Source organism: Corythoichthys intestinalis, chromosome 10 (assembly GCF_030265065.1).
Source record: "Corythoichthys intestinalis isolate RoL2023-P3 chromosome 10, ASM3026506v1, whole genome shotgun sequence".
Classification (NCBI taxonomy): Eukaryota; Metazoa; Chordata; class Actinopteri; order Syngnathiformes; family Syngnathidae; genus Corythoichthys; species Corythoichthys intestinalis.
In genome coordinates this window covers 37629732-37650734 of record NC_080404.1, presented here as the reverse complement: position 1 = coordinate 37650734, position 21003 = coordinate 37629732, and the positions used below count along the sequence as shown (strand labels likewise).

Below are 21003 nucleotides of genomic sequence, written 5' to 3'. Positions count from 1 at the left end.
TGGAGATGTTTGAGTTTTGTATTTTTAGGGAGCTAAAACTTCTAAATCTGCATTTTATTGTCTTAAGGGAAAATAATTTAAAAGCAACTGTTGATTCCTTTGACCGCTCTGTAGCTTGAAATGAATTTTAATCTCATTTGATACACATTTTCTATAAATGTCACCATTGGATGGCCTCTTTATTTATGCCTTTTAAGGTTGTAGCTTTTTTTTCTGCACACAACGGAGGCACAATAAAAAACATTGGGGGGAACACAACACATTCCTAAAATGTTTTTTTTTTTCCCCATAGGAAATTAAGTTTAATAAAGTGACTACATCATTCTAAGATTATAGTTTGTTACAGGTATACAACTATTACAGATATGTATATTTCTTACAGATATATGTACATGTACAGTATATTTCGGGATCATAGTTACAGGTATACAACTATTACAGATATTTATATTTCTTAGATATATGTACATGTACAGTATATTTGAGGTAACATTTTTTAAAATGCAATACTATAACTCAAAAGTCATGCAAAGATACCATAAATTACTGCATGATCTAAGCAACTCAAGCTGTTCATGCACTAAAATAACTCACTATCAAGGCAAGAGTTCAAACGATGTCCACTTCAAAGAGATGTGAACCACTGGGAAGTCGGACTGAGTTTTTTTTTTTTTTTTTTTAAATTTCAGACTGTTCTGAACATTTTGCCACTTGGAAGTTGACTGCCGTAATTTTCAGACAAATGAGCACCTGACTATAAGCCGCCATCCACCAAATTTGACACAAAAACTGCATTTGTTCATAGATAAGCCGCAGCTGTTTTTCAATAGTATGGGATATTTACACCAAAAAATATTAACTGGTAACACTTTGACAGCGGCATCGTAAGACTATCAATGCATGATTGGTTCAAAAAGCCTAATTTGGTCATCACTGCCCCCTAATAGGAGACAGTCGACCTCTTCTGCCATCTGCTGTTAGCACTGTTGTCGTCCAACATGCCTCCTAGCATGCATTACAGCGCTACAGATATAAAGATGTCATTTAATGTCATCCCTCAAATTACCTCTTTTGAATGGGTGTAAAAAATCCGAGCTCGACATTAATGGAGTTGGTGACACATTTTGCCAGACAATTACATCTGTCTGCGACTGTGTCATGTCATAATTATGACTGTCTTATGACAGTCTTATGACGCCTCTGTCAAATAGTGTTACCTATTAACCCAAATAAATCAACAAATAAGCCAAACTGGAGTATTAATCACAGGATTCAAAATGAGGGGGAAAAAAGTAGCTTATAGTCAGAAAATTACGGGAATGTAAAGTACAACCAAAAGACTAAACTACTCTTTGAAGGCAATTTGATAACTAGCAATATACTGTATAAGGAACATTTTGACATTAACCATAATTTTTTTTGTAATATTAATTATAATTGAAAGTAATTCTTAAATGGTAAAATTATCCCAAAATACAATTGTCTTTACAGTATCTCACAAAAGTGAGTACTGTGTTTTCCACACTATAAGGCACACCTTCAATGATTGGCCTATTTTAATCTTTTTTCTGCTGGGCAAAAATTTCTTTGCTGATCTTTACTCAAACAGCAGAACAAATACTGCCCTTTTTGAAGGAGGTGGGGGTAGTTCATGCTTTTGTTATTTTTCATATGCACACATATGTGTATTAGACAAGAAATGAGCACTTAAGTTTGCCTTTTTGAAGTCATGTTTTGACAGCCGTTTCAAAAAATAGCAAAGAGGGCGTGCTAAACCTCATGACTTAATTTCAATGGGTAAAGTTTAGTCCAATTATGTCCCAAAAGTGGGGATAGCAACTCAGTTCTGTGTATTTATTGGTTGAGAGACGCAAACGCGTCATGTCCTTCAGCAGCATGCTTAGGTCTGAAGGGGTTAAAACTTTTCATATAAAGGGTGCGCCACATTATTAAGGGGCAGTAGCAGTGATAGGGGTTGCGTTATGCATCCACTAGATGGAGCTGTGCTAAAGGGAATGTCATGCCATATTGGCCAATATTATACAGTGTATAAGGTGCACCTTCAATTTCAGAACTTATAGTACACTCGTTACATTTCTTTTTTAATGTCTTTTTATAGAACAACATTGAAGATATGACTCTTGACACATTGAAAGTCGTCTGTGTACAGCTTTTATCCTCCTGACTACCAGGGAAAAAAATGTTGTCCAGTCACATTTATTTTGAAATTCCCCAATCTATGTGAAGTAATTAGAATACTGCAAAATAAATTTTTGAAATTTTTACTTTTGTTTTTAAGCTTTGATGTGTCCTCTACAGTGGACATCGGAACCCAATAAAGGGGAAACAGAACTTCATTGTCAAACAGTTAGTCCAACAGAAAATATCGAAGAGTCAACTTGACAAAGGCTTCAACATAAACATAACTGTCCATCATGCCTTTTCTTTTGTTTCACTTTTGCTTCTATTGTGTTTTTTGGTAGGATACTTCAAAAGCAATTCCCTTTCTTGGTAACACAAAGGAAATCTTGCATTCGGAGCACATAACATACTGTATGTTTTACTGTTGCAGTCAGATCGGCGACACCTTGATGCATGTATTTCATCCACCATCTCTGAAAGATGCACAGCACCATAGTGTCTCAGAGCTGCATTTGTCTGTTGTTTTCATTTTTGACATGGGGGAGTGTAGTCATCTTCACTGTCACTTGCTGCACGTCCTGCTTGGACTCGAGCAATTAATCCTTCACCAAGGAGCACTTTGAAGTCAAGGAACTTCTGTGGTTTCTTCACCAGACACTCTCAGTCACTCTTATGCTGAAGCCATGAGTTGGCAGTTGCCAGGTCAAAAAAGGGGGAAATGGCACGATATGTCCATTTTCTAGTCTGAGCGGGCATCCTGTAAAAACTCGACATTCAATTGACCAAGTCCACACCATCCATGTTGGTGTTTTACTCAGCAATTGCCAGTGGCCTTGACACTTGGACAAACTTTTTCTATTTCTTGGACCATCTTCTTACGTGTGCCCTGATGTTCAATCCCATAAGCAGATGATGCCATGAACACTGGCTTGTTGTCCAACCATTTTATGACAGCAAGTTCAGATGTGCTTTGTCTCACAACCATCTCTGGTGACCCTTTTTAGTTCTTTTTGAAGAGCTCATCCTCTCTGATCTTGCAGTCTTTTGGAACCCTGTTATTCATGAGGGTTCCAGTCGCTGTCAGTCCTTTTGTCATCAGGGTGTCAAGGAGGCTGATTGTTGTAAAGTACCTGTCAAAGGACAGGTGGGTGCCTTGAGAACAGACTATGTCAATTGAAGAACAGCTTGTTCCCCAATGCTCTATCCTCCTGGAACTGTGAAGGTTGTCTTTCCTTGGTAGACCACAAAATCCAAAACTAGACCAGTTGGTGCACCAAAGACAAATATTTACCTTGAGTCTACTTGGGTTTGGTTTGCCCGGTACATACTGGCACACTGGGCATCGATCAGTTAAAGGAACCATTTGCTTGTCACAATTTTCCTGTTCTTGGCAGACTCGGACGTCATTGCCGTAGTTTGGTCAAGAGGGCCCTGATTGTCCACAAGACATCACTTGTTTTTTCTTCATTTGAAACATCAAGGTCGTTGACAAGCTTGATGGAGTTTCTCAATTTGTAAAACCGATTTCTGGTCTGCTCTGCTTGAATTTCCTCCTCGGAGGTCCCTGAATCATCTTCCTCTATTTCTGCGTCAAATAGTGGATATTCATCATCTTCATCAGATAACTCAATGTCTGAGTTTCCATCAACAATCTACAGTAAATTTCACTCTGCTCCTGAGAATGACCTTTCTTGTCATTTGGGAAAGGGTAAAATGTACAAAAGTACTTCGAATGTCCGATACAGAGGACATTTTTTAAACACTTGAATACTCTGCTAAAATACACTTGAAATAACTGAAACAACACTTAAATGTGTTCTTAAGAGTCTTATAGACAAAACGCCAACAACATTTGAAGACAAAATGTGTTCGATAAAAAGTATTAAGCACTTACTTTTCCTCTTCCCATAAAATGTGCTTGCATTGACGGAAGCCATTTTCTTCCATGGTAAAGTAAAGGTTAACAAAACCCCACCCCTACACATTTGGTATCATTGGAAAGCTCTGGATGTCCTCTATAGAGCACGAAAGGAATGAATTCAATTGGATGCAGTGGGTGGGAGATATTTAGGTTTATACATGTCCTGTACAGAGGACAAATTTGAACTACTGGTAGTCAGGAGGATATGACTTTTTTTCTTTCCTCAAAATACAGCTGTTAATGTCTAAACCACTGGCAACAAAAGTGAGTACACGCCATTATTTTCCAACGCTTTCATCACCCTTCTGGGCATACAGTTCACAGGTTGCCACTGGAATCCTCGTTTACTCACATATTTTGTTTTAATGACCAAAACTCCAATCACACACACACACCCCTCAAAAAATAAGGCAAACGTTGCGGCACATCACTTTACAAAAGATAATTTATTCAAGAGCATAGTGTACTGAGTATTGCATGGGCAATTAATGGTGCATTATTATGATTGCTTCAAACTACTGTACATTCCTACACCATTGGCCCCAATTATAAACAAAACGACACATTGTAAAAGCACTAGCTTGACTATCACATCAGGATACTTTTGCATTCTGGAACGGTAACTACATGCAGCTGACACAATGTTCATTTTGTGACAAAACAACATAGTCAGGTCCAAGTTGACTATAGAGAAAAAGGGCAGCTGACATGCCAACAGAGACTTTGAAATCTTTATGTACACCAGTGTTTGCTTTAAAGTCTTACTGCCTTTGGTCCAGGTCCTTTGCATCTGTGTAAAAGGTATTGACCAACGCTTGCAAAATTAGATGGCCAGCACGAAAAAAAAAAAAAAGATGTCTACACTTCGAGCTAAGTGGCCAAACCCGACGGAACCATCGCACTTATGGTTTTTGTGAGGATTCAAATTTTGAATCATGTTTGAGAGGGATAATGTATTTGCTTTTCTCTCGAAAATATTCAAGTTCATCAATTTAAAGCATGTTACAAAGGATATATAAATCCAAGGGGTGTCAAACTGATTGAATAATCCGGAATTCAGGATACCAAAATTTTCCCTGGTTTTTTTTTCTTTTTCTTTTTTCGTGTGAACAAGTCAACCACATTGCAAAAATATATTTATTGATCATTATTACAGATAATGGCAAACTTAAGTTGAATTTTAACCATATTACTGCAATTAGTCCAGTGTAGTTTATTTAAGGATTTTTACAGGCTATTGAGCTCCATGTCTTTTTGTCATAATACAATGTGGACACGTGCAGTTTATAGTCGGGTGATTCATATAGTCAGAAAGTTATGGTAAGCTGGTTTTACATTTATACATGAGCGACCGATATATTACACTATACAAACTATACTGTAATTTAATGTACTGCTCTGCTATGTAGTAATTGTATTCATACAAACACAAGACGTGGCATTGGATAAGGGGGAAAAAAAAAAAAAAAAAAAAACAGTTCCACCAAACCAACCTTAAGGTTTTGACTGACATTTGGCAATTCAGGTAGTCCCCGGGTTACGAACGAGTTCCATTCCTACACTGGCAACGTAATCCGAATTTCCGCGCAAGTCGGAATTAACCGTTTAAGTAAATCTAAAAAAAAACTATCCAAAAAAGTCCAAAGGCATTGTATTTTAATAGTAGAGGATACACTGCCCTCTTGTGGCAGCGTTGGGTCTGGCTGGACTGTGTCGCCTTATATAACTGAGAAGCAGACTCAGATTTGACATGGATACAGGATTGCTGCGCTCTAATTTGGCCCATATAAGGCTGTAAGTTGTTTCAGCTAATATATGTTTGTCTATGCATTTGTAATTAAGTTTTGAGCTACAGTTTGTGGATTTACGTGAGAGCGATTTGCTATGAAAATTGTAAATACGTTAGCATATACAGCATTTAAGCTAACACTTTTGTTCGGCACATCAGGCTAATTTAATTAACTAGATTTACATATCGATCAGACTAGATGAATGTTTGAACACCGATTGTTTTGTGTCAAGTGTTTGTTAAAATGCGTGTCGTTTTGAACATAAGTGTACATATGTGTGTTAGCTTTACAAATTGTTAAAAGTAAAAAGCTTCAAAAAGCACAATTTCGAAAATGTGTCTGCTGCCTGTAAAGCTGAAAATCTTCACATGTAGTGAAGAACACGTCATATAAAAAAAAAATAAGATACTGTGAGGTATAATAAGGTACTGCTTAAGCGACCCCCCCAAAAAAAAAAAAAAAAAAAAAACGAGACAAAATGGCGGACGAGATTCCTTCGTCGTAAAGTCAAAATCGCTTAAATCGAGACCCAGGCACTACCTGTAGTCAGTCTCAGAATATTCCTACAATCAAAAATCCCTTTCACAGAAATAAAATGAAGCATTAATGTGACCTCTAGTGGACAAAATTGGCCTAAAAACATTACCTGAAAACTTAAATTAGCAAAAATCATTCCTCAAAGCTTGATTGAACTTCTTTACTGGCTGGTTCTGTCTGGCCTGCTGGCTGTATTATTGAAGTGCCCGGTGTATACAGCACATATAGTTTTATGATAATGCTCCACTCTAATCTCATATGCAGTACAGCCTTCAGCACTCTTCTGTTCTGCATCTTCCTTGACAAATCGCATAATGTTTTGTGGTTCGATAAACACGAGTAAGTGTATATTGTGTATAAGTGAAACCTCAAAACCCTCAATAACATCAGCAGACGTGCAGTGACAATTTTGCACTTTGTCCGCTTTCAGCCGCATCGCTCAGTAACTTTCATGCACGACGAGCTGGGGTAACTGGCATCTAAGCTTGTATGTATACTAGGTGAAATACTGCTTGTGTGTGTAAAAATGATTGTGAAGTTCACCCGCCAAGAATCACTGCGCCTTTCGCATCGAAAGCAATTGTAACTACTATGCGTGGAATTACCCGAACTCGCTACACCGCGAGGGCCGTGTCAACACACGTTCAAGATCTGTGTGATGCTGTGGAAGAGCATAGGTGAGAATGCACGTTTTTAACACAGAGCTCATTTCTTAATGACTTCCTCCTTCAGCTTATCTGCCAGGTGTTTTCTCTTCTGTAGCTTCTTGCGCTCTTCGGTTGAAATCTCCTGAGACAAGAAGAGTCGGCATCAATGTGCTGCCCGCCCTCCGTGATGGATGATGGGACTTACAGAGGATGGAAGCGGAGGAGGAGTTGCGGGCGAGGAGGGAGAGCAAGGCGCCTCCTGGTCGACCTGCTTGGCGCGTTGCTCCTTCTTGAGCGCGTGCAGCTTGTCGCGCTGCTCGCGCAAGTAGGACGCCCTCTGCTGGAGACTCTCCTGCTGAGATGTCGACAGTTCCTGGAAGGACAAGGATGCTCTTTGGACACACGTTGCCACAGGTTTGTTATCAACAACGATGTCAAAGCTGTATATTATGAGCCACCTTTACAAAGACACCTGTTTGTTGGAACTGTTGTGGTTAACACTACCGTTCATAAGTTTGGGGTCTAAGCGACCATATCATATGGGATTTTTCATTCTGTACACTACTGTTCAAAAGTTTGGGGTCGCTTAGACGCCACACTTTTGAACGGTAGTGTATACTTACTACTAGGGTTGTTCCGATCATGTTTTTTTGCTCCCGATCCGATCCCGATCGTTTTAGTTTGAATATCTGCCAATCCCGATATTTCCCGATCCGATTGCTTTTTTTTTTTGCTCCCGATTCAATTCCAATCATTCCCGATAATTTTTCCCGATCATATGCAGTTTGGCAATGCATTAAGAAAAAATGAATAAAACTCGGACAAATATATACATTCAACATACAGTACATAAGTACTGTATTTGTTTATTATGACAATAAATCCTCAAGATGGCATTTACATTGTTAACATTCTTTCTGTGAGAGGGATCCACGGATAGAAAGACTTGTAATTCTTAAAGGATACATGTGACTTTGTGTATTGTGACTAAATATTGCCATCTAGTGTATTTGTTGAGCTTTCAGTAAATGATACTGTAGCCATTTAACTGTTCTGCCCAAATGCATGATGGGAAGTGCAACCATGACTGTGCGTAGTGGTACCAATTGATATATCTTCTCTGCGTTGGGAAATAACATAGGGTGTTAAGAAAAAGATCAGCTACTACCTATCATCCTCACATTGCTTCCCACGATATTTCTAATTGTTGAGAGAGGGATAGTAAGGCTATGGCCAATTTAAAAAAAGCTCCAAAGGCTGCCAAAATTCACTCATTTTACGCTGCCTTTTAGCTCTACATTTGGTAAAACGGCGCCTTTATAGATTGAACGCGACAATGCGTGAGTGGGTCGTGCAGCGCATGCGTTAAATATTTTAACGTGAATAATTTTTAAAAAATTAATTACCGCCGTTAACGCGTTAAATTTGATAGCCCTACTTTAAGCCAAAACTAAAGATTCTGGATGAGTGTAAGACATTTTGTCTGTAACATTAAATACGATTAGAAAACGATTTAATTAAAAAATATATATATATTTAAAAAAGGCATGTCCGATATTTTTTTGCCGATTCCGATACTTTGAAAATGACGTGATCGGACGCAGATCGATCGGGACATCTTTACTTACTACACTGTATTATACAGAAAGCTTCTAATATTTGGAGCACATTTAACTTAATGCAGGGTTTCTGCAGGTCATTAAAAAGCATGAAGAATAATAAATAATTTTGTGAATATTCAGGCATTGAATGGCATGAAAAAATATGAACTTAAATCATCGAGGCATTAAAAATGATGTAAACTTGAATACTTTGTTACTCAATTACAACTTACTTTGACTATATATGTTTACAAATAAGGGCTGTCAAACGATTAAAATTTTTAATCGAGTTAATCACAGCTTAATTAATCGCAATTCAAACCATCTCTAAAATATGCCATATTTTCCTGTAAATTATTGTTGGAATGGAAAGAAGACGGACATAAACATTCAACATACTGTACATGAGTACTGTATTTGGTTACTATAACAATAAATCAACAAGATGGCACTAACATTATTAACATGCTTTGTATTAAAGGGATCCACGGATAGAAAGACTTGTAATTCTTAAAAGATCAATTTGAGTGCAAGTTATAGTAATTTTATATTAAAACCCCTCTTAATGTTTTTGTTTAATAAAATATGTAAAAATTTTCCAATCAAAAAATAAAACTAATAGCTCGCCATTGTTGACGTCGCCGAGCGGGACATATGAAATACACCACAAGGTGTCAATGGCGAGTCTTAATTAGAGATCTAGCCAAGGCGAAGTCTGAGTAAGTTTTATGTGTATTTTGCATAGCTATTTTGATTGGGAATGCCAGTTCTCTTTGCATTGAGAGCTGTTTTTTTTTTTTGTGAACATTTTTTTGTGCTTTCACTAAATGATACTGTAGCGACCTAACTGTTCCACCCAAATGATGGGAAGTTGGGGAACCATGACTGTCAGTTGTGGCTGCAAATGGTATACAGTATGTTCTGCATTGTGTTCAATTAAGCTGTTAAGAAAAATATCGTCTCCTTCTCCGCCCAAATGCATGATGGGAAGTTGGGCGACCATGACTCTTAGTAGTGGCTGCAAATGGTATACAAAATGTTCTGCGTTGTGTTCAATTAAGTGTGTTAAGAAAAATATCGTCTCCTGCCCCGCCCAAATGCATGATAGGAAGTTGGGCAACCATGACTGTTAGTAGTGGCTGCAAATGGTATACAGTATGGTCTGCGCTGTGTTCAAGTAAGCGTGTCAAGAAAAAGATCGTCTCCTTTCATTGTTCCCCACGTCGTTCGCCACAATACTTATATTTGTTGTGAAAGAGTTGCCAAAACTTAAGCCAATAAAAGGCGCGGTCTAAAGAACGCCTGTGTCAACTCGTATTTCCCTGCCTTTTCGCTCTCAATGTGCTAAAACGGCGTCATTGTAAACTGTTTGAGGCAACGCATGAACGGGTCATTCCGTGCATGCGTTAATTGTGTCAAATATTTTAACGTGATTAATTTATAAAATTAATTACCACCCATTAACGCGTTAAATTTGACAGCCCTCGTATAATTCTAATTTTGATTGGATGCGCGAGTGTGCAGAAATGACGACAGGGAGGCGACGTTGTTTGAGAAAGGAAGAATAATATTACTCATGTATATGGAGTGATCCAAAAATGTACTCAAGTACAAGTAAAAAAAAATCTACATGGTGAATAGAATACTCAAGTAATGTGTAACATTGTAACTTTACATTTTTGTTTGATTTTTTTTTTTTTTTTTAAACAATGGTATTTTTTTTACTCAGCACAAAGTTATCTATATGAACTGTTTTTATGATACTGTACAATAACCCATTACATAACCACATTAAGCCAAAGAAATACAAAAAAATAAGTGACAGAAATGAAGCATCATTCGTCCAAAGACCATGAGTGCCTTCTAGTGGAGAAAATAGTTTCTAGTTTGAATAGTGGATAGTTCCTTCATTGTTTAAATTAAAAGGATTATATCTCCAGTTTTCCGTGGTCAAACCGTGCCAAATAAAAACTGGGAGACAGGTTAAAATCCATGCTTTTATTTTTTTTTAACCTGTCCTGCTCAGCTGTTTGACACGGAGAATGGAAGTGTAAGTGCCCGGATAGTCTGAACAGTTTTAATGTTTCACATTGAGAGTCTGACATACTCCCTTTGTGATCATTCAACATACCTCATTTATTATGACAAAACAGCGAACAGGAAGGGGTTATGGGGGAACAGAAGAAAAGAAGAAAGAGTAGAAACACAAACAACAACAAGAAATACATTGAACGCCTAACTACACTAACTACTAATATGTTGGTGCTATCGTCAGCTAAATGTATTTCCGGTTGACACCATGTGGGGGGCCTGTTGACCAGGGAAAGAGGGGGAAGAAGGTGGGGGAGTCTATAAGCTAAGTGATAGAAAGGGGTCGAGTGTACACAAATCATCTCTGTGATTTAGAACCCAGTAATCATGTGAATTCCTAGTGAGTGTAAGCCCGTTGGCGACTGACCCTACGCCGCCCCGCTACCAATCCCGACACCGGGACCCCCCGCCCAATAACATCCAGTCGCAAGCGGGCCCCGCCGGGCAGGCAGCAGCCACGCAAACGGGCGGAGACGCCACGCAGGCGTCGACACAGGGCCATGGCCCCCACCCAGCCATCCGGGGGGGGGGGGGGGGGGGGGGGCAACGCAGCCTATCCCTCCTCCCGCAGCCCAGCAAAGGAGCCCTCGTGTCTCCCCCCCCGGAATCCAGGGTGGTCCCCCGGGCCACCCGCGCGCCCATCTACCGGCCTTCGGGGATCGAAAGAGGGGACGCACCACCAACCCCACGCCCGTCCCCAACCCCGTCCGCCCACCCGGGCCACGCCAGGGGGCCCCCAGCGGCCCACTAAACCCAAGGCAGGGCAGGGTGTCCCGCCGTAGCAGGCAACATCCAGCTGATACGCCGCCCGTATCAAAATCCGTGCTTTTGAATGTTGAGGGTGGCGCTGTGTGTCAAATAGTTTATTTTTTACCGTGTTTTAAAGAAGCCACGTGGATGAACAGGCTGGCGTGTACAAAAACGGCAAGCTTGCGTCTGATTGGTATAATGGAGTCATGTGATTATTGTTGCAAAGTCTCATTGGTGAAATTGGTAGAGCTACTTTTGCCATCACTGGCAAAATAAAAATAAATCCAATACAGTGGTACCTCGACATACGATCGCTTCGAAACACGATCTTTTCGACTTCCGATGTAAAATTTGACTCGCCATTTGTTTCTACATCTGACGACATGCTCGAAATATGACGACATAACAGCAACGCGTAGGATTGCACGGCGGATTTTCTTGTGTGAGAAATCAACACAGGTTTCAAAAAGGTTGGTACAGGTGGTGAAACAAGGAACAAGGTGACGCTTACCTTCTAAATGAAGATGCAAATTATAGAAAAATATGAGTGTGGGGTGCGTATCCGTGAACTGGCTCAACAATACATCTCCACAGTCCTCCTTTATAAGTTAGCTAACAATTATTATTGTGGTAACATCGCCAAAGAAATTGCCAGCTTCGTCACGTTTTTATCATTTATTTCACAACTTATTCAACTTAAAACGCCTCCCAGCCACCAAAGTTGACGGTGTTCTCAAGAAAACAGTGAAAGTGAAACTCTCAAGCTCACCGCTCTCGGGTGCTGTGCGTTCAGGTATAGCAAAAAACGTCCGCCACATTAGAACCCGATTTGTTACATCATTACAGTAATTATTATTATATTATTCTGATTTTTATTTAAAATGTATTTGTTTTGCTATGTGTAATTGCCATTTGTAATAGTACCAGCAGTATTTATTAAGGATTTAGTGTAGGTTTTTGGGCTGTCGAACAAATTAAATGGAATTATAATGTATTTCTATGGGAAAATCCTGCTCAACATTCGACCATTTCAACTTAAAAACAAGGTCCTGGAATGAATTAACTTCGTATGTTGAGGTAACACTGTATGTACAAAAAAAAAAAAAGAATATGTAACGACTGCTATGCAGCCCAAAGTAGCGGAGTAAGAGTAGCATTTTTTCTTCACAAATCTACTCAAGTAAAAGTATGGCTTAGTAAAACTCTAAGAAGTACATTTTTCTCAAAAAGCTACTCAAGTAAATGTAACGGAGTACATGTAACGCGTTACTACCCACCTCTGACTGGAAGTGTAACTAAGAAAACGACCTGAGTAGACTCACATTGTAAGGCTGAGCGAAGCCGGCCTCCTTGTGCGCTTCCTCCAGGCACGATTCCGCCACCTTCTGCTCGGCGCTGACGGGTTGTCTTACAGGCGGCAGAAATCGGGGCTCCGCACTGCTATCAATGCTGCCTGCGGGCACGTTGGATCACATGAACACACTCTGAATCAGCCTATAGTGAAAATGTTGCTGCTTTTACCAGGGGTACGCGTAGAAGAGGAGAAGGAGCTGCTTTTTTCCACTTGCTTAACATCTGCTGTGGCAGACATTTTGTTCTTGGTGTTTTGGGCAGTTTTGCCAATGGTCTGTGTTAAAAAGACAAAAAAATATCAAGTATCTAATTTACCAATTTTGGTCATTGGTTTTTCCCAACCTGGTTAGACTGAATGGATGCGCTCTTTGCGTTCATTGTTTGTGCTCGGTGAGCGTCTGTGCAGTGCTTGTCAAGTTGGGCCTGAGCCTGGAGTAAAACATTAGCTTCAAGAACGCTGGAAATTGTCTTCGTGAAAACAAGAATTGTGGCTCTAATTTGAGTTTACCTTGGCAGTGTTGCCATCTTGTGCTGGAGCTGTAAAGGTGGTCTTTTGGGCTTCGCCACTGGATGTAGAACACTCCTCTTCCAGCAGCGACCTCAATGACATTTCCTCATCGTACTCCTCTTTGGACTTTCTGAGGGACAAAGAATTCTTTCCATCAACTTAACATAACATAACATAACATAACATAACATAACATAACATAACATAACATAACATAACATAACATAACATCAAGTCCTCATCAAACAAACAAAAGTTTGCTTTTCAATGAAAAAAAAAAAAAACAAACAACCAAAAGAACTTTTCTCCATTTGTTTTTCTTTTTGTGAAATGAAAAATATCTAATTATTGTTTTTAATCAATTTTTACCACTCATTCTCAAAAAAATCTACGCCATTTTTAAACCACAAATAGTAATTTTTTAATTTTTTTTTTTGCGTGATTGTTAAAAATCAAGTACCGGTATGTGCATTTCATTTTGGTTTTTGACCGCAACAGAAAATGTTTCATTATTTTGCATAGGGGAAAAAAAACAGCAGTTTTTGGGAGTCGTAAAAAAAGAATTTAAAAAAAATGTTTCGTGTTTTTTTTTTTTTTTTTTTTTCAGAAATACTTTGCCTTTGTGTTTTAGTATCTAGTAATAATATTGGGTTTTTTTTTTTTTTTTTTTTTTTACAGAAAATTCTTTTAACTTTTTTGTTAAATTATGTGTCTGTTTGTTTTAACGCTGTTTTTAATCCCCCAAAATATTGTTTACAGTTGTTCATGCATCACGTAACATTATAATAAAGTACACTTATTCAGCATGTTGTTCTCTGTTGTATTTTTATTTTAAATTGCCTTTAAAGACGATATATCTGTTCTATGTGTTGAATTTTATCAAGTAAATTTCCCCCCAAAATGCGACTTATACTCTGGTGCGACTTATAGTCCGAAAAATACGGCACATGCGATGAGATTTTTCTGTTGTCATTCTTTATGTTGAGGAAGCAAAGGGAGAAAAATTGGTAAAAAGTAACTGATAAATTACTTTAAAAAAATAAAGTAACTTAGTTACTTTGATAATGAAGTAATCAGTAAAGTAACTAGATTACTTTTTTAAAGCGTATATCAGTCAAAAAAAAACTCGCTCATTGATTCCTGTTGGGGTTTTACGGAATGAGGCCTTGGCAAGTAGTGACGACATGCATCCAGGCAAGACAAAGTGGATAAAAATACTCATTCTTCCTCAGCAGCAACTTATTACTAGTATCAATGGCTCCTACTTAAATTAGCCCAAGCCTAAGTAGCTTAAAATGGGCTGTTCTACTGGGTCAGGATGCCGCTCACTAAATCCCATCAAGAGAGCAGGCCAACACTGTGGTCAACTTCTAAAGTCCGAGTTATGCTTCCGTGTCAGACCTGCGCCGTCAAGGAAGACCCAATTTACAGCCCTGCGCCGTAGCCTGACGTGCTCCTATTGAATTTTCTAACCTAGCGTCGCGTCGACGCATATGACCTGGCGGAAATGGACTGTGATTGGTCCACTCGGACTGTTGTTTCCGGTTCAGCGTGAAATCACTGCCATTGTCAAACATGATTTTGCAACACGTAAAAATGGACCAAGCCGACGAGAGTATCAACGAAGAGCAACTACGACAACTTCAACAATGTCTCATCAAGACATTATGAAGATTGCCAAATGGCAAACAATTCGTGTGAGGAAATTGCTGAAAATACAGGGCTGGAGGTCAGCCAGCGATTGAATAAAAAAATGGAAGAACCACCGAGACAAGTATGTGTGTGTTCGGAATCGAATGGCCACACGAAGCGGTGACCCAGTCGGCCAAAAACCGCCAGCTTTTTATCACTTTGTGTCGAATTTTTGGTTGGTGCACTTCATCATTTATTGTGTACATATGTTTGCTGTGAGTCTGACTTATTTACGTGTCACACTTCAAGTATATGAAGAATAAAGCACAGGTTTGGTGTCAAAAGAGTTGTTCTGACGTTTAATTTTCAACAACAGACAGTTCACACTAAATACATCATCACTGATTGAGAGTGCCTCGGAGCTTTTATGATAACGTTAACAACAAGGCTTCCAACGCAGTTTGGGAAGTTCCATAGCCGCTAGAAATCTGCTATGGCTTCCCACTGGCTGGTTGTAGGACACGGCAAACAAATCGGGCTGGAGGGCTTTGCAGACCTCGGACAAAACGCTGGATGCAGTGCTCAACACCAGTTTGAAGCTAGCCGCCACAGCTTGCTGGTTTCCACCCGAGGCTACAAGTCTCTGTGTGGCAGCAAAAGTCGGACAGACTGCCTTGAAACAGTCTTCTCTCAACATTTGTATGATCAACATTTATTCAATGTTGATGAGCTGAAGATCCACATTCAAGCATTCCATCTTGCATTGTTTATTTTTTCTCCGTTAAACTAGACGAGAGGAAGTCAACAAGCATGCCCCAAAACCGGACAAACATAACGCCACACCCCTCTAGTGGCTTGGCGGTTAATTACAGAGCAACGCGTTCTCTCACCGCAGAACTATCAAATGCTCATTGACGCCGTAGTCACTTTGCCGTCACCGCAAGGCAGGAGCATAACTCAGGCTTAAGAAGTCATTGCAATTTTAATTAAATAAAAAGACAGCTTACTTGAGGACTTCCTGCAGGATTTTCATTTCTTGCTGCTGCAACTCCGTCATCACATCATCGCCATCGGTCAGACAGTCAGGAAGCGCTCCTGGATGATGTTTGTGGTACTTTAGTAGTAAGAGTTAAACCGTGGAAGTGCAATATCAAAGCTTACCGTTCCTCTCCTTGATGACCCGCAGCGCCTGAAGCTGCAGCTCCATGTTCTTCTGGACCATCAAAGAGCGAAACAACTGGAAATCGTCTGTAGCAAGGACTGGTTGGAATACAGACTTAAACGAAAAAATATACAACAGTGTGGTCAGTGTTTCTACTTTATATGTATTGTTATGGAAAAAGGTGGAGTGCCGAAAAGGAGCACCTGCACTGTTTTTGACTTGGCGAAAGGGGAGGTGCACGCGTCCAAAAACTGCTGCTCATTGATGCCCACCTCCAGCATATAATTCTCTAAAAGCTTCTCAACCTGCAAAAGCAACAAATGCAGGTGCAGCTCAATAATTTAGAAAATCTAATAAAACATTATTTACGTAAGTACCAGTGTATCAAATAAAATTGCAATGATCACTTTAAAGAATGAAATATTCAATGTTTTCATATTTAGTTTTAATTACTGTATTTGCCAAACATTTCTACTAGAAAATTTTAATAAAAAAAAAACAAACATACGTATCATTTGATTTTAATGATTAGTAATTGAATTCCTATATACCCTACCCACCGACGTCACAAAACCACGTGCTCGCTGTATGGTTCCGCCCACTTGTCCGTCATTTTGTCTCTGTATTAGCATTGTTTTCAATTGATCGAGGAATTTAAAATGCATTTCATGGAAGACCCGGTGCTTTCTGATGCCGTAAACTCACTGGATGTGTTGCATAAAAGGCGTTATGTGGAAAAGCTTCGTTCTATACAGTCGCCAGATCCATATTTGATGCCCAAATCGATGTTTTTCGACCCACTGGCTTCGCCCTGTCTGCCTGACATCTGCTACGCTGATATTATCTTGTCCACACAAAATCAGCCTATTCTCACGAAAATTTGAAAAACTTCAAGAGCTTGGAGGCTTATAAATACTTCGTTGCTGGTTGGGTGAAACAGGTCCTCGTCCACGAAAATTCGGCAGGAATCTATCTAGTGCTTGGAAAGGTGAGTTACGAAATTTTCAATTCAAAATCTTTTGTTATTGCTAACATCCACTGTCAAGTCTAATGTATTTCATGTCGTTTGTCAATGGAGTTAAGGCTTTTAATGTTTATATGGTTTAGCGATAGCACTCTCCCTACATACATACGTGTATGTTGTCGGCGATTAGCCTAGCAATGATCTTAATTGTGGTTATTTGTCAGCCCAAAACCCTCTAAGTATATCTTAAATGCATCTTACCGGATATAAAATGACTGCTACATAGTCTGTGGTGATTTTTTGGTGCCCAGTTTTCACGTTGAATTTCAGCCGTCCATTTCGCTCTCCTCTTTGGATCCCTCGGAATACGGTAAAACTTCAAGTCTCTCCTTCCATCTTCTCTGTTAGTGCAACCAACAGCCACACACGCCTTCACCAATTTGATTATTAATGTTAAGGAGCAGAAAAACACGCCGTAAATAGGAGGAATGTACGTAGCCGTAACAGGTTAACACTATGTTTTGACGGACAATTGGGCGGTACCATTCAGGAGAGCGGAGTTGTGACGTCACGTGGGTAGGGTCTATAGCATAGCAGTATTTCATTTATACAATCTAAACAATACACATATAAAACAAATGTTTATATCACCAAATCTGAGTGAAGTATCTTAATTTTGTATTAATTGTATTTTGTTAGGATTCTAATGTGTATTTCTGTATTTGTCTGCATGTGAAAAATAGCTGTACTCACCAACGTTTTATACTGCTGATGGATTTCTGTATACGCCAACTTATTTTCATCTTCATCATCAAACACTGAAATAACGACATGTACATTAGTCAAAGGATGTTGGCATTCACTTTGCGTCCAACTTTTCTGGTTTAAAAAGACAAACTACTTTTTCTTTGGTGCCTCAAGGAAAATTAAAACATTTTTCAAATTTTGAATGACAACAGAAATAGATGCCACAATATAGAATTCACATTGGCATTAGCGTCAGCCACTCACTCAAGGTAAAGGCTAGTGATACGTGAGCTTTTTCGCTTGATTTAAATCTTACTTTTTATTAGCTCCCCGTTGAAAAAAAACCTAAAATAATGACCTCATTATTGGCATTTAACTTTCATTAACCTTTTTATTGTTTTCATGGTTGTCTTGTTTGAGCTGTAACTAGCTAATTAGTTCTGAAAATCGCTTCATAAAACATTTATTACGTATTAAGATTGAAAGCTTTAACCAATGAACCCAAAAAAGAGCCAAGTAGACTTACAATACTTTAATTCTTATTTATGAACGTCATCAATTTGGCTCTCATAATAAATATGTATTCCCTTCATTTAATTCGGGGGTCAGCAACCCATGGCTCTAGAGCCGCTTACTGCTCTTTAGCGCTGCTCTAGTGGCTCGCTGGAGCTTTTTCAAAAATGTTTGAAAATGGAAAAAGGGGAGGGAAATATATTTTTTTGTTGTAATATGGTATCTGCAGGATGACAAACATGATTCTAATTCATTAATATTGTAATGAAGTTAAACTTGAGGCGGCATCCTGCAACAGAGTCGTCACGTGGTGCGTCATTCTCGAGAGGATGCACTGCAGGGAAAATAAACATTTAATCATGAAAGCTCATTATGTAGTGTATATACTGTATAGCGAACTTAGTCATTTTGATAGTCGGCTAATTCAGCTAATATACAGTAGATACTAGGGCTGTAGCTATCAATTACTTTGGTAGTCGATGATTCTGTCAACTAGTTCGTTCGAATAATCGAGTAATTGGATTATGAACATTTGATGTGTTGCAGAAACAATTTTAGATTTAAAACAAAGGCTTACTAAGGCTGCACTTTCAAAATAGCATTAAATGCAAATACAGAATAAAATTCTCGAGTGTTTCTTCAAACTATGCAGAGTTGCACTGTCTTGCAAAAATAAAAATACCTGAGTTTAGCCTCAAACGGTATAAAAAAATTAATAAATGAGGATCTAAGAACAAAAGAACTGGCTAACTTGCCTAGCAAACGTCTGCTAGCCTAAAAGCTATAAAATGCCTATTTTTTTTATTATTATTTTTTTTTTACAATGCTCTTAACAAATCGTTCAAACACATATTTCCATAAAAAACGGCTATACTGTATATACTTATAAACTAAATCACGAATGCATTAAAAAAGCATATTAGCTAAAACAAAAACGTACTACAACCATATGTTGGTCTTAACAGGGAGCAGCTGGATTCAACCATGTTAAATCCCAGATAGCTGACCGACGTTGAAAAGATGTTGGATCAACATTCCGCTGTCGATCTTATATCACTGAATCAATGTCAGTTTTGCGCCATCAATTAATGTTGTTTCAACACTGAAATCCTTACAAAACCTAAAAGTCATTTCGATTATTAATAATATTGGAACAACGCTGAATCAATGTTATGTTTTAGACCAAAACGCCCGCTCAACCATATTTCAATGACTTTTCAATCAAGTTTCCCGGTCAATCATCAATCAATTTGTCAACATTACTTCATCAACTATAAAACAATGTTAACCCAACCATCACCTGACATACCATGAAACAATGTTGTTTCAACATCACTTGACGTCGAAAATTTCGATGTCTACCACACTGACCATTTTGATGGAAAATCAACGCTTATTCAAGGTCGGTCTGCTATCTGGATGAGTTATGTCATATTTCTTGCTGCCACTAGACGGCAGTGTATCCACCCGAATCAATAAACTAGATACAAACACTTTCAAAAACTCAAGGAATACTTGAAGCAGCAAAACTTGATTCGAAACTTTTATCTAATCCAATTACTCGAGTTAATCGATTAATCGTTGCAGCACTAATAGATACATTCAGCATGTGTTGCCTTTATTATACGGCTTATATAAGGCGTTTAATTTTTTTGTGGCTCCAGACATGTTTTTTTTTTTTGGTCTATTATGGCTCTTTCAATATTTTGGGTTGCCGACCCCTGATTTAACTCATCGGCTGCCATTGAGGCGATTGACTTCCAATCCATTTTGACTGGCCAGGTAAAATGAAGTTGTCTATCACGTTCAGTGAATAAATTCATTGATCATTTTGTGGCTTTGGGAACCTGAAAAATATTTAAAAATTGAAATGACAAGGCCAATCGGCAGATGAACAGCATTTTTTAAAAAGATTTTTTCCCAGAATATCTCGCTTTCCACGTTAGCATTTCTTTCAGCCAAAGAACCAAAATGGAAGCAGTGATACTTGAGATTTTTCCCAAAACATTATTTAAACTTTTAATGGTTGTATTTAAATATTCTTATCCCGTAACTTTCGGGAAACATTGTAAAATGTTTTAATTCGAACGGCAAGGCGAATTAGAGATAAAATGTCAATAATACTGATAAACATCCCTTCACACGCATTATTATTAGCTTCAGCCATAGAACCAAAATGGTAGCTCGCGGAACTCCGCGCGAGCGTAAACAAAGCAAAAAAGACGAGCTCACGCTCCCTTAAACAAGTCACCTGTACATTTGTGCTCCATGAAGTCCGTAACAGGGATGACCCACTCGGGACTTCCCAGGTAACCGACGATGCTCTCCACCACCCACTCGTTGTCGTCCTCCGCCATGTTGGCTCCAAAAGTCAGCGGGGCTGCGGCAGCTGCTGGCCCGAGATGAACGGCGTTGCTGCGGGATTGCTCGCGTCGCGGCTCCGCTACGGTGAAGACCCGCGGAGCCAACAGATGCACACGTTGACCGCTGTTGTTGTGCACCATAAAACGTTACCCATTATACCAAATATCAAAAGTCGCCTTTTTTTCCACCCCAAGTGGAAAGAATTGCGCACTCGTGGAGTCGAGGGTAGTGGTGAAGCCTGATTGGTTGCTACGGTAACAGTGACGTCACTCGGAATCTGC

At 39.0% G+C, this 21003-nt stretch overlaps 1 protein-coding gene across 1 annotated transcript; it reads right to left on the bottom strand.

Annotated features, from left to right (window-relative positions):
* Positions 1–4490: 4490 nt before the first annotated feature.
* cfap36 (cilia and flagella associated protein 36) lies at positions 4491–20975 on the bottom strand. Its single transcript, XM_057847721.1, has 11 exons — positions 20610–20975; positions 17852–17916; positions 16338–16439; positions 16134–16248; positions 15980–16067; positions 13341–13470; positions 13175–13261; positions 13001–13106; positions 12802–12932; positions 7243–7410; positions 4491–7179 (listed from the first exon to the last, which is right to left on the bottom strand). Exons 1-11 carry the CDS (start codon positions 20860–20862, stop codon positions 7096–7098), a joined length of 1329 nt encoding a protein of 442 aa, XP_057703704.1. The 5' UTR covers positions 20863–20975; the 3' UTR covers positions 4491–7095.
* Positions 20976–21003: the final 28 nt, after the last annotated feature.